Raw genomic sequence first — 16780 nt, 5'->3', positions numbered from 1 at the left:
TCAGTGTGGTTTGGTGGCTGACGTTGTTCGAGCAGAAGACGGCATACGTGTTGGAGGTGGGGGGGGGGGGGGGGGGGGGGGAGACATGTCCCCTTCACATATAATGGTTGCAACGCCTATGTTTATACAGATAAATCACACTGAACCTCGAGGACTGCCTGAGCTAAAAAGAAAAATTACTATAAATCAACCATTTTTAGAGATATTAAGCTGAAATTTGGTGTGGTGGTAGCTGAGAGCAATGCACAATAAATACTGGATCCAAATCAAAAATCCACGATGGCTACCATAGCTTAAAAAATTACTATAACTCATTGATTTTTTTCCATATTGAGCTAAAATTTTATATAGTGGGAGCTGAGAATGAACCCCAACACATAGAACCATCAAATCAAAAATTTCAAATGGCTGCAACGTGACAGTCCCCATCAAAGTTTCTCCAGGAACTTTCTAGATTATACAGATGCTGCTTGTATGATCACATTTTGTGATAGACAGTCCAACAACCAACAATTGGTGATATTTTCACCAGCTGTTTTTTTTTTTTTTTGGGGGGGGGGGGGGTGCGGGGGTCTCTAGACAATCTATTTTACCCCTATAGTCATGCCATGAACAACACTGTGTAGTTTTTGAATGCCTTCATAAATGACCCAAAATGCCTATGCCAAGTTCACACAAGAACATTTACATCTTCATCACACAGTTGATAAATATCACAAATAGATGTAGAATTATGTTTGTTTATGTGACTCAGGATGTCTCCTCTGTGTAATGATCACAGCAGCTCCATTAGTGGCAGGGATGCTGAAGGGATGCAGAGCCTGCTTTAGCACCGTCTTGTGACATTGCCTTTGCACATCCTTGTCACTTTGCTACCTCGTTGCATCTTGTGCCATCACTCAGCTCAGCACGGTGCGTCTTAGGGTGGAGGGTGTCGTCAAACGTCTTGAACTTTGCCAAATCACCGACAATGCTTGAAGCTACACTTGTGTCAACCGTTAGGCTTTTAGTTGTTACCGCTGCCTGTCTGGCTCTTCTGGTCTTTGTACGGGGGCCGAGATGGTGTAGAGGCAGGGCAGCCGGCTTGGGACCCGAAAGTCCCAGGTTCGATCCCCAGTCACTGCACATCACGTGGCGTCTCTGGGCAGCACGTCTCATCCCCAAAATGTCCCCCGGGCGCTTTCAATAGCTGCCCACTGCACCACCTGGTGGTGGATGGGTTAAATGCAGAGACTAATTTCGCCATTGTATGGAAACATACAGTGCTGACATTGTGATGACATTATTATTATTATTATTATTACAGATTTTTTTTTTTATTGGGGGCGGGTGAAGCAAACATCTTGCTATTTTTGTCATCATTTGGGTTTCTGTCTGCATGTCCTGATGTGTGTTGTTTTGTAGAAACTATATCATTGCTTGCAGTGACCGGCTTCATCTTTGTGCCTTGTTGTCCACATCTGTAGCACATCAACTGTACCGTCGGCTCCTCGGCTCCATGGTCATGTGCACTAGCCGGAGCATTCCTCTTGCTCCACTACATATGTCTTGTGACATTGTTGTTAACTACGCACATTTTCTCAGTGTCTTCATAGGTTTGCTACTTAGTTTTAAACTTAAAATCAGTCTTGCATTTTCACTTTGGTTAACTGACTATGAAAGTACTTTCAAAATGAAAGCGACAAGTAAACCATCACCTTACGACTCCTTATGCTGTAATGTCGCCTCCACTGTTAAACACAGTTCATTACACTTTCACCGCTGGATTTCTGAAATTAGCTCAGTTTACATGCTAATGACACAAGGATTTCCCTTGCTTGCATAATACTTACTCAAAACTTTCAGCACTTTTTCAACAAAGTTGTCAGGTCCTCTGGACGATTTCTTTGTGTTGAAACATTTCGTTTTCATCCAAAAGAATTCTTCAAACAATGAAACAAATTAAGTCTTTTGGATGAAAGACAAAACATTTCAACACAAAGAAACCATCCAGAGGACCTGACTTGATGTTGGATTTTTTACCTGGATTACTGAGCATGAACTTTGATGTTTTGAACCACTTTGGCCATGGCTGCCTCAGACGAGTCAACAGGGGAGAGGGTGGATTCCAGAAATCATCTTATCACCATCAAACAGGTTGGCCTACTATGTGTGTGTGCTGTTTAAAAGACAAGTTTGTTGTGGCTCCTCGGATTGATGAGATCTTTTGGATGAAAGACGAAACATTTCCATGCAAAGAATCTGTCCAGAGGACCTGACTTAACGTTGTTGTTTTTTTTTTACCTGGATAACTGAGGATGAACTTTGATTTTTCAGCACTTTTCTTCCAATATCAGCCACTTGTCACCTGACCAGCAAAATATTTTTATCATCAAGGAACTGGACTAACTTCATGTGCACATCCTCCTTTTTAAGGTTGTCTTCCACCAACTTCTTGCTCTTTGTATTTGGTCTCTTTTGGTCCTTGTAGCCAAAGGTGGTCCAAATGTTTTGTCTCCCACATGTCACAATTACGTTTATCTCTGTTGAAAAGTAGTCAATAGTTCATCTGTCGGAGGCTCATTTGCTCATGCTGCTGATTGCAGAATGCACACTCCCACTGAACACCATTTACATTGTGACTTTTCTTTCAGTGGTAAATAGGTGGACAATTTTTATTTGATAGCTTTGGACTCTTTGGACTTTGGATGAGAATCAGCACCTGAAAATCTGAGGCCATGGTCCTCAGTAGGAAAAGGGTGGATTGATCTCTTCAGGTCGAGGGTGAGGTTCTGCCTCAAGTGGAGGAGTTCAAGTAATCTCAAGGTTTTGTTCACTAGTGAGGGAAGAATGGAGTGTGAGATTGACAGATGGACTGGTGCAGCATCTGCAGTAGGGGTTGAATGAATATATAATTTTTAAACTCGACATTAACATAATAAAACCCGAGTAGAACTCGAGTATTTGATGATGTCATAGATCTCAAGATACAAAAATAAATAAATAAATAAAACCACAAAAAAAGGTAATTATTTACAAAAAATGACCAACAAAACATTGGGAGCGTATATTATGCTCCTACCATTTATCATACAGCAAATAAGTCACAGGAAAAACTATAAACTATTAGTTATTATTATTAAACTGCAAACGTGAAGAAACATGCAGCACGTCAAAAACGAAACTTAAACCGAAACTGGTTCTGTGGATTGGACCCGGTGTTACACCATACTCTGTGACCTACAGCAGTGCAACACCGCCCCCTACGGTCATACGGTGGTCACATAATATGACGTCACTAGGGATACTCGACGTAACATTTTTAACCTTGATAGATGTCCTAGCAATCAATGTGTAGATTACTCGAGTACTCTGTTAATGCCCTAATCTGCAGTATTACAGACTCTGTTCTGGTCTAATGTGGTGAAGAGAGAGCTGAGCTGTAAGGCAAAGCTCTCTGTTTACTGGTCAGTCTACATTCCTACCTTCTCCAATGTCATGAACTCTGAGTAGTGACAGAAAGAATGAGATTGTGGATACAGGAGGTTGAAATGAGTTTCCTCTGCAGGGTAGCTGGACTCTCCTTTAGAGACAGTGAGAAGTTCAGTTATCAGGAGAGACTCGGAGTAGAACCGCTGCTCCTCCACATCGAGAGGAGCCAGTTGAGGTGGTTTGAGTATCTGGTAAGGATGCTCCCTGGACGCCTCCCTAGGGATGTGCTTCGGGCATGTCCCAATGGGAGGAGACCTAGGACATGCTGGAGAGACTACGTCTCTCGGTTGGCCTGGAAACATTTTGGTGTCCTCACAGGCAAGATGGAAGAGGTGGCTGTGGAAAGAGATGGCTGGACCTCCCTGCTCAAGCTGCTGCCCCGAGACCTGAGTCCAGAACAAGAGGAAGATGGTGGATGGATGCATGGATGAACTTTAGACTCTTAGCATGACCTGACCAGGACTTGGTTTCACAGAGATTTGTCTTGGTGTTTTTTTACTGCAACAATTAACAGTGAGGAAAATAAGTATTTGAACACCCTGTGATTTTGCAAGTTCTCCCACTTAGAAAACATGGAGATGTCTAAAATGTTCATCTTAGGTGCATGTCCACTGTGAGAGACATAAACTAAAAATAAAAAAATCCGCAAATCACAATGTATGATTTTTAAAAAATAATTTATTTGTGTGTGACTGCTGCAAATAAGTATTTGAACACCTGTGAAAATCAATGTTAATATTTGGTACAGTAGTCTTTGTTTGCAGTTACAGAGGTCAAAGGTTTCCTGTAGTTTTTCACCAGGTTCACTGCAGCAGAGATTTTGGTCCATTCCTCCACAGATCTTCTCTAGATCAGCAGGTTTCTGGGCTGTCGCTGAGAAACACGGAGTTTGAGCTCCCTCCAAAGATTTTCTATAGGGTTTAGGTCTGGAGACTAGCTAGGCCACTCCAGAACCTTGATATGCTTCTTACGAAGCCACTCCTTGGTTCTCCTGGCTGCGTGCTTCGGGTCATTTTCATGTTGGAAGACCCAGCCATGACCCATCTTCAATGCTGTAACTGAAGGAAGGAGGTTGTTCCCCAAAATCTCGCAATAAATGGCCCCGGTCATCCTCTCCTTAATATAGTGCACTCATCCTGTCCCATGTGCAGAAGAACACCCCCAAAGCATGATGCTTCCACCCCCATGCTTCACAGTAGGGATGATGTTTTTGGGATGGTACTCATCATTCTTCATCCTCCAAACACGGTGAGTGGAATTAATACCAAAAAGTTCTATTTTGGTCTCATCTGACCACAGAACTTTCTCCCATGAATCCTCTGGATCATCCAAATGGTTATGGGCAAACTCAAGATGGGCCTGGACGTGCGCTGATTTAAGCAGGGGAACCTTCCGTGCCATACATGATTTGAAACTATGACGTCTTAGTGTATTACCCACAGTAACCTTGGTGGTGCCAGCTCTCTTCAGGTCATGGACCAGCTACTCCTGTGTAATTCTGGGCTGATTCCTCACCTTTCTTAGGATCATTGATACGCCACGAGGTGAGATCTTGCATGGAACCTTAGTCCGAGGGAGATTGACAGTCATGTTTAGCTTCTTCCATTTTCTAATAACTGCTCCAACAGTTGGTCTTTTTTCACCAAGTTGCTTGGCAAATACCCCATAGACCTTTCCAGCCTTGTGGAGGTCTACAATTTTGTCTCTGGTGTCTTTGGACAGCTCTTTGGTCTTTGCCATGTTAGTAGTTGGAGTCTTACTGATTGTGTGAGGTGGACAGGTGTTTATGCAGCTAACCACCTCAAACATTTGCTTCTAATTTAGAATAATAAGTGAAGTGGAGGAGGACTTTTTAGAGGCGGACTAACAGGTCTTTGAGGGCCAGAATTGTTGCTGATTGGCAGGTGTTCAAATACTTGCACCAGTAACATTATTAAAAATCATACATTGTGATTTCCAGATTTTTTTTTAGATTCTGTCTCGCACAGTGGACATTCACCTAAGATGAAAATTTCAGACCCCGCCATGATTTCTAAGTGGGAGAACTTGCAAAGTCGCAGGGTGTTCAAATACTTATTTTCCATACTGTACATGACGGACAAGTAACGATATAGGTGTCATCAGATGTACTGCAACTGCAGCTTTGACGTCCATCTCTGAGGCACAGCACTGTTTATTCACACATGCACATCACATGTCAGACATCTCATTGGCTGCTCTTATCTTCCATCCACAGCACACTTCAAATGTCTTTAAGAATACAACACATAAATCACATACTGTCACAACTGAGAGCACATATGTTTCTTCTTTGTATTTGTTATTTTCAATATAAAAGTCTGAAGTTGTTGTTAATTTAAAGAAGAAAATAACTGATTTACCCATCCATCCATCCATCCATCCATCTTCCACTTACTCTGAAGTCAGTTCTCTAAAATAGTTATTGAATCAAATGTTTAGGTAAACGTAGAAGTTTAACATCCCGTTAAAATACACCAGAATGCAGGAAATGGCATGTACTTTATTCAAAATTTTCTGGGGAGGACCCCCAGACCCCCCACCAACAGCTCTGTCCCCCCCCCACATCATAAATGCTTCTGATGCCAGTGCTTGTGATGATTACCTGTCTCCACTCAGTACGAATAATAAAATGTAAAAATAATTATTCAAACTAAAATTCAATGTAATTAACATATTTATCTAATTTTTTTTGTTTTGTTGTTTTTTTTTACTCCTCCAGATGAACACCATTGGCTCATCCATACCCTTGTCTGTTGTAAGTATGAACAGTTTGTGTTTCTAAAATTTAGTATAGGTCATGTTAAAAGTGTTCGTGTCTGTGGCAGCTGGATGGAGGTTCTCGGATATCGGAGCAGACTCCCCTCCCCACCATTCAGCCAGATATCATGAATGCTTCAAACACTCCTCTGATCACAGCTGAACCAGAAATACTCAGAGGCCACATTCCAGCAGGACACATCCCCAAACCTGTTGTCATTGCTGACTATGTTGCGTAAGTAAGACTTTTCTTGCCAAATACTCATAACGGTGTGTCTATGAGAAACCAGTTGAACAGGTTGTCTGTGAAAGTAGATAGATCACCAAAACAAGAGCTTTAAGCTCAGATCTTTCTACACCATAAGAGACCAAAGCAACACCCTCATTACTGAAGATAAGGCCTCATTGGTTCATTTTCCAAAACAGAAAGACAAGCTGGAGCTCCAGCCCTCCACTGTCTTTTTGAAGTCTGTTGTCCTTCAGTCATGAGCCATCTAATTCCCCTCATCAATCTGATACTTAATCAGCAGCTGTGGGTGAGTGGTTAGAGCAGTCGTCCTCAATGTGAGAGTTACAGGCTCGATTCTACCAGCAGGCACATGCTGAAGTGTCCCTAAGCGAGACACTGAACCCCTCATTGCCTCTTATGTGTGACCCATCAGATGAATGCGATCTAAAGCACTGCTTAATCTCTACAGATTCAAATTATCTTTGTAGAGATGTAGTAGAGTGAATGTGTGTATAGTAGAGTGCTTTATGAATGTGTGTGTAGTAGAGTGCTGTATGAATGTGTGTCTAGCAGAGAGCTGTATGAATGTGTGTGCAGTAGAGAGCTGTATGAATGTGTGTTTTTAGTAGAATGCTGCATAATGTGTGTGTGTGTGTAGTAGAGTGCTGTATTGTGTGTGTGTGTAGTAGAGTACTGTATGAATGTGTGTATAGTAGTGCTGTATGAATGTGTGTGTAGTGGAGAGATGTATGAATGTGTGTCTATTAGAGTGCTGTATAATGTGTGTGTAGTAGAGTACTGTATGAATGTGTGTTTAGTAGAGTGCTGTATGAATGTGTGTGTGTAGTAGAGTGCTGTATGAATGTGTGTGTGTAAGTAGAGTGCTGTTTGAATGTATGTAGTACAGAGCTGCATGAATGTTTGTGTAGTAGAGTGCTGTATAATGTGTGTGTGTGTTGTACAGTGATGTATAATGTGTGTGTAGTAGAGTGCTGTATGAATGTAGTAGAGTGCTGTATGAATATGTGTGTTCTATTTCGCATAGGCTTCGCCCTTTAAGAGCTGTCGCTGGTGGGTTTATCCCATCATGCAAAGCATCGCACTGAAAAAATTAGTCCACGCCCACCTGTTGTGTGGGCCCCACCCGGTCCGTATAAATTACGTTAAGAGCAGGTAATCGACTCACATTTTTCTTCATCTAGCTAGTAGCACTGTCAGAAGAACGAGGAAGGGAAGTTGTCCAGCTTGACCGGCACAACCTTTGTTAAGGCTGCCTGGGGTCCCGCCACGCCAACCTCCCCGAGGAGAAGCAGACAAGCAGCCTTGTTTCAAGGTAAGTACCGAGGAATATTTATCAGTGGCAGGTCGCTACACGCTAGACGACGCCATCGACCCTTTTTTCCTTTTAATGCCGACTCTCGGAGCAAATCGGATGGTTCCTCCGGGACAGGCGACATCAGCAGCTGCCCCCCACTGCTCACTCCCTTCTGGAGAGCATAGTGTCGGAACGAGGGGGACTGAGTGAATGCTCCCCCCCCCCTTCCCCCAGGCCTTTTTGCATCGGCGACCACACCGCTCCCAGCTGTCGGTGCCCTCCTCTCGGAGCTGCTCGGCATAATCCAGGAGGCGGCTGACATGAAGGGACTTTTTTCCGTCCCTCTCCTTCCCCCGCCCAGATCGGATGATCTAGTGGGAAGGTTTTTTTTTGGCTCCATCCCGGCTCGCCGTCCTGATCCCATCTGGCCTCGTTTTCACAGCAGTGACGTCCTACTGGAACGAGGCTGCAGCCGGACCTGGTAGACTGAGAGCGCCGGTTTCCACATTCGTGCCCATCACCAGAGTGGAGGGGTTTTACTGAGCAAAAATTCCCTCGGTGCCCCCCTGGAGCCAAGCCTGGCGGAGGCTCTCGGAGCAAAGATGTCCAGGTTGGACCAGCGTCCTGCGCCTCCGGGGAGGCATGGCCAGACGGTGACGTCACTCTCCAACCAAGCTCACCAGTATGCGTTCTAGGCGGTCACTGACGTACAGCATCTCAGAGGCCGGAGGGACAGACCTGCCTGAAGAGACGAAGAGCTCCCTCTGCAGGCATCTGACGCCACCCTCAACCCGTGTGCCTCATCTGCTGTCTGCCTGTCTCGCATCGCAGCCTGGATGACAATGGTTCAGAGGTCCACCTGGCTTGTCACTCACCCTCCCTGTCAGAGAAGCTGCAGATGGACTCGCTGGAAGGCCCCATCACGACGGACGTGCTGTTCGGAGCCAATTTTCAAGCTGGAGGAGGTGTCGGAGACTGTGCACCATCTGATCAAGCTGCACCCCTCCTCTCGCCCCCCTGGAGAGAGGAGGGAGTGGAGAGAGTGTCGTGGCCGAGACAGCAGAGACACGCCACAGCTGCAACAGCGTCTTCTCGCTCCATTCCACCGCCAGCCCCTCCCGTCAGAGAACAGCCCTCCTCATCCCGACAAGCCGCAGGGCTCACGGGGGAGAAGATTTAAAAAAGATTCATTGAGGAGGATGTGTGTGTGCATAATGATGGTTTGAGTTTTTGGAATAAAACTTAAACATTCAGGAATTAAAGTGTATGATTTTAGCCTGACTGTCAGTTCGTACGATCTCACAGCAGCTTTTTCTCACACATCCTCCACACAAGCGAGCTGGTGTACACCAACAGGGTTTAAATCACCACAGCCCGAGAAAACACACAAAACCGGATCTAAAAACTCAGATGGAGCTTTGATCAGAGCGTGCAGGACCATCATTAGGTCTCACTGTGAAGCTAGTGGACGTGACACCGGTCTGTGTCTCCGTACACCTATCAGGAAAAGCTTCATCAACGCGTGATTAAGAACTGTTTTGTCACCGAAGCCCTTGTGACAGGAAGAAATAGCTGCAGCATAAGTTTTAATTGTGCTGAACGCTAGATCTTTGTCTATCAGCTGCTACAGAAAGGACAGCATGCCACCTAGTGGACATGAGATGGCCTCTACACCTTTCTCTGCTCAACAGCGCTGAAAAAACTGTCCACTTGATGTGTACAGCGTTGTGGTGGAAGCAGCTCGTGCGCCCTAAATGTGCGCACCACATCCTGTGGGAGGCCCATCTTTTCTAAACGGATCTGTTCAGCGGACAGACCCAAAGATGCTGACCTATTTTGGGGTAAATCCTGATCGCTTTTACTGCCTGGAGGAGAGCACCCCCCACAGCAGTTTCCACAACCTACCCTATATCGGTCGCTGCAGATTCAGGAACCACGTAGCGCATATGCGTTCAGCAGCTACGAGGATGACTGACGGTACTTCCTTCTGGACCCGGTCCAGGGTCCGTGATATTGGCAGGACTAGAGGAAACGCATAAAGGAGCAATTTTGGCCACGGGCTGTGAGTGAAGGCATCCACTCCTAATGGTGGGTCGTCTCGTGGACTCATTGAGAACCATAATTGGCACTCTGCGTTCTCCCGTGTGGCAGACAGATCCACTGCTGCTCGGCCTAACTTGCTCCAAAATCCGAGAAAGATCATCGGGGGGATGGAGATGGAGGCGAAGGTGGAGATGAATGTCTTCAGCTTGCCGGTCCAGCTGCTGCCTCATTTCAGTGTAACGTCACAGCTGGACAGCGAGGCCAGATGGGGTCAGGGCGACGAGTCGGAGTGGAGCCAACCTTGCTGCCAGATCATCCGATCAGGGCGGAGGGAGGCGAGGGACAGAAAGTTCCTTGTGTTAACATCCTCCTGGATTATGCCAGGCAGCTCCGAGAGGAGGGTGCCGACGGCTGGGAGCGGTGTGGTCGCCGATGTGGGAAGGTCCGAGGTGGCTGAGAATCGGCTCGGTCACTCGTCTTCTGTCACTCAGCTCTACAGGAGGGAAGGGGCAGCTCCACTTCGCCTTTCTCGGAAGAATCATTCAATACACTGCGTGACTCTGCGTCAAAGAAGATGGTGGCGTCGTCCCACACATAGCGTCCCGCCACAGAAAAAACACTCAGCGGAGCTGCTGCCAACGACGCCTTTTTCGAGGGAATCATCCGATTCACCTTGAGAAAAAAAAAACATTAGAAAAGGCGGTGGCATCGTCCAGCGGGTAGCGGCCCGCCACGAATAAGCACTCCTCTGCACTTACCTTGAACAAGGCTGCTCGTCTGCTTCTCCTCGGGGAGGAAGAGCTCACCGGGACGGCAGGAGGTTGGCATGGCGGAAACCCAGGCATCCTTAGCAAAGGTTGTGCCAGTCAAAGCTTGACAACTTTTCCTTCTTCGTTCTTCTGACAGTGCTAGCTAGCTGGCTGAAGAAAAAATGGGAGCCGATTACCCGGTCTCACCGTAATTTATACGGACCGGGGGTTAGGCCCACACACAGCAGGTGGGCGTGGACTAAAGTTTTTCAGTGCAGTGCTGAGTGCCTAGGGAAAAACCCACCATCGACAGCCTTAAAGGGCGAAGCCTATACGAAATAGAACTCAGAGTTGAACAGCTGCTCCTCCACATCGAGAGGAGCCAGTTGAGGTGGTTTGTGCATCTGGTAAGGATGCCCCCTGGATGCCTCCCTAGGGAGTTTTTTTGGGCATGTCCGACTGGGAGGAGACCCCAGGGAAGACCCAGGACATGCTGGAGAGACTATGTCTCTCGATTGGTCTTGGAATCATCCCAGAAGAGGTGAAGGGGTGGCTGTGGAAAGAGATACCATACCATTTTATTTATAGAGCACTTAAAACAGTGACAAGGCCAACCAAAGTGCTGTACAGACAGAACAACAGGTAACACACAAAGCAAAATACAAAATGAAGTAAATCAGAATATAAAGTGATTTGTAGACATACATGAGTATTTTGAACTGGATTCGAAGATGAACTGGTAACCAGTGCTGTGAGGCCAAAACTGGAGTGATGTGCTCTCTTTTGTCTGTACTGGTTAAAAATCGGGCTGCTGCATTCTGGACAAGTTGTAGTCGTGCTATAGAGGTCTGACTGATACCAAACAGGAGTGAATTGCAGTAATCTAGCCTAGATGTAATGAATGCATGTATTACTGTCTCCAGGTTCTTTTTGGACAATATGGGCTTCAGTTTAGACAGCCGCCTCAGTTGGAAGAAACATGATTTAACAATCATGTTTACATGATTGTTAAGTTTCATGGAAGGGTCCATTATCATTCCCAGATTAGTGATTGTTTTTCTGACAGGGTTAGAGCGGAGAGGTTGATGCAGTGGTTTGTGATTGTGTCATTGGGAGGGAACAACATGACCAGACTTCTTTTCATTGAAACTTAAGAAATTTAAAGCCATCCAGTCCCTGATGTCAGCCAGGCAGTTGAGCAGAGGTTGAATAGAGCATGTGCCATTGTGTCTTAGGGGGAAGTAAATTGGGACAGTCATCGGCATAGAAGTGGAAGGGCATGTTGTGTTTCCGGAAAATAGCACCAAGCGGCAGCAGGTATAAAGAGAATAGGAGGGGCCCAGGATGGACCCCTGCGGAACCCTCCATTTAAGCTTTGCCGATGCAGAACTAAAATCCTTGATGGAGACACAAAAGGATCTGTCAGTGAGGTAAGATCTGAACCAATTGAGGGCTGACCCTGTGATGCCCACCCACTGCTCTAACCTAGCAATGAGGATCTCATGGTCGATGGTGTCAAAGTCGGCTGTGAGGTCCAACAGTACAAGCAGCACAGAATCACCAATATCAGTGGTTAAGAAAATGTCATTAAAGACCTTCAGCAGGGCAGTTTCAGTGCTATGGAGAGGATTAAAGCCAGATTGGAATAGCTCTAAGATGGCGTGACCCTCAAGGAAGCACTTCAACTTGGACTCGACTATTTTCTCCAGTAGTTTTGAAACAAATGGGAGTTTGGAGACAGGTCGGAAGTTGGACACGACTGAGGGGTCAAGGTTTGTTTTTTTCAGGAGACGTTGGACAGCAGCATGTTTAAAGGATTTTGGCACCACGCCAATGGATAAACTACTGTTTACTATAGTAAGAATGGACGGACCTAGAGTAGGAAAAACTTCTTTTAGTAGTCGAGGGGGGACCACATCAAAGGGGGAACCAGAATGTTTCAAGCTGCAGATGAGCTGCTCTAGAGAAGATAGTGATGGGTTCAAAATGGTCAAATAGAGCTACAGATTGAGGTGGGATGGATGGGTCATGAGTTGGAGGGGAAATGAGAGCCCGGGTGGTTGCAATTTTTTCCAAAAAGAAATGTAAGTTGTTGTCGCACAGCTCAGTCGAGGCTTCCAGAGGTGATGGTTCAGTGAGGTGGAGAACAGAGTTTAGGGTGGAGAAGAGGATTCGTGGGTTGCGAGAGTTTGAGGTAGTTATATCAGAGAAGTATTTGGATTTAGCAGCTTTCACTGTTTTCTGATAAAGGCGCCAACTCTCTTCAAGTATTTGAAAAGAGACCTGCAGTCTGTCTTGCCTCCACTTTCGCTCCACCCTCCTACATTGCTGCCTAACGGCCTTGGTGACGTCACTCAGCCAAGGTTCTGCTCTGAGTTTTGATTTTTTGGTTTTAACAGGCGCAACATGATCCAGAGTTTTTAAGCAGACAGAGTTGAACTGGGATGTCAGCTTCTCCGCAGTAGTGAGAAACACCGGGGGCTGAATTATCATTTCAGAGTTATAAACATCTGTGAAATGTGCGGCAGTGAAATGGTTAATGGTCTGGCTACTAAAAGCAGGAATGCACGGCTTAGGAGATAGATGGGGAGGGTGAACTCAAACTGGACTGGCATGTGGTCTGAAAAAACATTATCACCAATTTCAAGATTACTAACATTAGATGTTAGTAATCACGTGTTAAACACGTGTTAAAACAAGGTCCAGTGTATGTCCGCGCTCTTGGGTGGGACCGTTTACATGCTGCGTTAGATTAAATGAGTCCAATAAATCTAAAAAGTCCTTAACCAAGGGCTTCTCCTGACAGCACACGTGCAAATTAAAGTCCCCAATAATGAAAACATGATCATATTTTGGTGTGATTTCAGCCAAGAAATCTGAAAACTCATTTATGAAATCCTTAGACTGAGGTGGGCGGTAGACGAGTGCAAATAACGTCGGAGGCGAATGGCAGAGTTCAAAGGCGCTCCGCTCAAAGCTGGCACGGGAAGCTGGGATGGGCAGTTGTTTACTGTCAAAAGTTGGTTTGAATATTGTTAATAATCCACCACCGCGCCAGCCTTATGGTCGCGGGGCATTAAAATACAGACAGTTTGGTGGCAATAATTCCGTCAAGATGCTGGACTCACCCGGAGACATCCAACTCTCTGTGATACAGAAAAAGTCCAACTCGTGCTCTTGTAAGTAGTCCCTGAGGATAAAAGTTTTGTTGGTAACAGATCTTGCATTGACCAAACACATCCGGATACTGTTCAAAGTGGATCCAGCAGCGGTGAAGTTAGCACGCATCAGTGGTCTCAGGTTTTCAATAACAGCTCCTCCGGGTCGGTCCGAGCTGTGCACCGGCTGACAACTCTCGTTGTTTACCTGGTCGGGGCACGTGGGAAGCTGGTGATGGAAACCATGACCACCAGCTGAAGAGGAAGATGCAGTGCGCAGGGCTTTAAGCTTTACCAGCCACCCAGCACGTTTTCCCCGGTGTCTGAAGCGATGTCTCCGGGCAGGGAGGTGAGGAGCGCAGTGGAGGTAAGTTAGCACGTCCGCCAGCAGGGGGGAGGGGGGGTGGGGTCCAGAGGTACGCTCATATTGTTCCAAATATGGGGCGGCTGTGGTGCAGTGGTAGTGGCAGCCGACCTCTGATCGGAAGGTTGGAGGTTCGAATCCCGACTTCCCACACCATGTGCCGTTGTGTCCCTGGGCAAGACACTTAACCCCGAGTTGCTCCCGGTGGGACTGGATGGCGCCTTGCATGGCAGCCTACCGCCACCGGTGTATGAATGTGCGTGTGAATGGGTGGATGGCTGGTACTGTAAAGCGCCTTGGGGCCCCTCATAGGGGGCTGGAAGGCGCTATAGAAGTAAGCTCCATTTACCATTTACCAAATAAGCAACATCAGCGGCAGAGAAACAAAGATCCATAAGTTGTTGTCGGTCATACATCATCCATCCATTATCTGTACCCGTTTATTCCATTTTGGGTCATGGGGGTCGCTGGTGCCCATGTCCAGCAATCACTGTGCGAGGGGCGGGGTACACCCTGGACGGGTCGCAAGTCCATCACAGGGCCACATAGAGACAAACGAGACAAACAACCATTCACTCTCTCACTCACACCTAGGGACAATTTAGAGTTACCAATCAGCCTAACATGCATGTTTTTGGACTGTGGGAGGAAACCGGAGCACCCGGAGAAAACCCACGCATGCACGTAGAGAACATGCAAACTCCACCCAGAAAGGCCCCTGGACCGGGGTTTGAACCAGGGACCTGCTCGCTGAGAGGCAGCAGCTCTACCAGTTGCGCCACCGTGCTGCCCGGTCATACATCAGCAGTGAGTTAATGTCACAGATAAAAAATGAACAAAACAAAAATAATCCGAACACCATCAACCATCAACACAGGTGGATTGCAAGCCATGTACACGGGCGCCATCTTACCGGAAGTCCTACATCTTACACAACAGTAACGAGATTTCTGGGCTTCCCTGCTCAAGCTTCTGTCCCCCGCGACCCGAATTCGGAATAAGCGGAAGATAATGGATAGATGGATGGATGGATGTATAGGGACCGAACAGCCCGTAGTAACGGGCTCCCAATCCCATACTCACGGCGCACCCCCATAGTGTACCTCGAGGAATACGTTCAAAAGCTTTCTCCAAGTCCACAAAACACATGTAGACTGGATGGGCAAACTCCCATGACCTCTCGAGTATCCGAGTGAGGATACTGAGCTGGTCCCTTGTTCCACGGCCAGGACGGAACCCGCATTGTTCCTCCTGGATCTGAGGTTCAACTAATGATCGGACTCGCTTCTGCAGTACCCCTGAATAGACCTTACCATGGAAGCTAAGGAGAGTGATGCCTATATAATTAGAGCACACCCTCTGGTCCCCCTTTTTGAAGAGTGGAACCACCACCTTAGTCTGCCAATCCAGAGGCACTCCCCACGATGTTGCAAAGGCTTGTCAACTAAGACAGCCCCACAACATCAAGGTCAAGGTTCTTTATCATTCGCATCACATATGGTACATGTGGTTAAACGAAATTGTGTACATAGGGTCCCAGTTCCATCCAACAAAAGTATAAATTGTAAAAGAAAAATAAGAAAAAAATAAGATCTAAGATATGAACTAAGAAATACGCTAAACACTTAATAGTGCAAAAACAATACTCGTGACAACAGCAGCACAAACTTGAGTCTGTATGAGGAGATGAGTATGAATGAATACAGCAGCATGAAATAAATCAGCAGCATGAGATCAGCAGCATGGATAATCAACAGCACATAATATTCAAAGTGGCATTACAGTGATTTTCTTTTTCACAGTGATAATTCTGGTTAGAGATTCACGAGTTTAACAGCCTCAGGGCAGAAGTTGTTCCTCAGTCTAGTGATTCTGCACTTAATGCTCTTCAACATTCTGCCTGAGGGGAGTGGGGCAAAAAGTGTGTGTGCTGGGTGAGTGGGGGCCTTCATTATGCAGGTGGCTCTCTTCCTTCATCTAGAGGTGTAAATGTCTGTGATGGTGGGGAGGCTGACTCCAACAGTCTTCTGTGCAGCCTTCACCACTCTCTGCAAAGCTTTTCTTTCTGCAGCTGTGCAGCCTCCATGCCACACGTTGATGTAGGAGATGGATTCCCCCTGCCCCCTCCCCATTCTCTCCTCCCCTTCCCGTTTCATTGGCTCGACTGTGACCTGTTCGGTAATTTCATTGGTCAGATTTTTTTTATAAACTTTATTTATACAGGTAGTTTCACTGAGTCACGAGGACCCACCCCACCAAGAGAGACATGTATGCAAGTGCCCAGGTGGGATGAAGCCAAATGTTTTTGGTAGAAGGAAGCTCGTTAACTCGTCAAAAACAACATAAAATCCATAAATGTGCTGCAGCATTGTGTAATCTGTGGGGTTCAAAGCATGTGAAAAAAGTAACGACTTGTAGACGGGAAAGTATGGTACTTTAACCTTTCATCTTTCAAGAATCTTGCTTTGTTTTCTTTCAGTTGCTGTTTATTACATTCAATATACATTTGAATGTCCAGAGGACCAGACTTAACTTTTTTAGATTTTTCTACCTGTATTATTGAGCATGCATCAGGATGTTTAATGCATTTTTTTTTTTCAAACCTAATGAACATGTTATTGAGAACTGTATTGTGAAATTCTTTATCAAAAGGGCTCGTGAAACGGTCGGCAC

At 46.1% G+C, this 16780-nt stretch overlaps 1 protein-coding gene across 1 annotated transcript in view; it reads left to right on the top strand.

Moving 5' to 3' along the window:
* Window positions 1-16780, top strand: part of marveld2b (MARVEL domain containing 2b) — a 55496-nt gene that overhangs the window by 16801 nt on the left and 21915 nt on the right. The window contains exons 3-4 of the mRNA XM_037680634.1: window positions 6212-6247; window positions 6318-6484. Coding sequence (XP_037536562.1) covers window positions 6212-6247; window positions 6318-6484 — 203 coding nt within the window. The remainder of the gene's footprint in view (window positions 1-6211; window positions 6248-6317; window positions 6485-16780) is intronic.

The sequence above is a fragment of the Nematolebias whitei genome, chromosome 8 (assembly GCF_014905685.2).
Source record: "Nematolebias whitei isolate Nwh7 chromosome 8, NemWhi1, whole genome shotgun sequence".
Lineage (NCBI taxonomy): Eukaryota > Metazoa > Chordata > Actinopteri > Cyprinodontiformes > Rivulidae > Nematolebias > Nematolebias whitei.
This window is presented reverse-complemented; position numbering and strand designations above follow the sequence as displayed.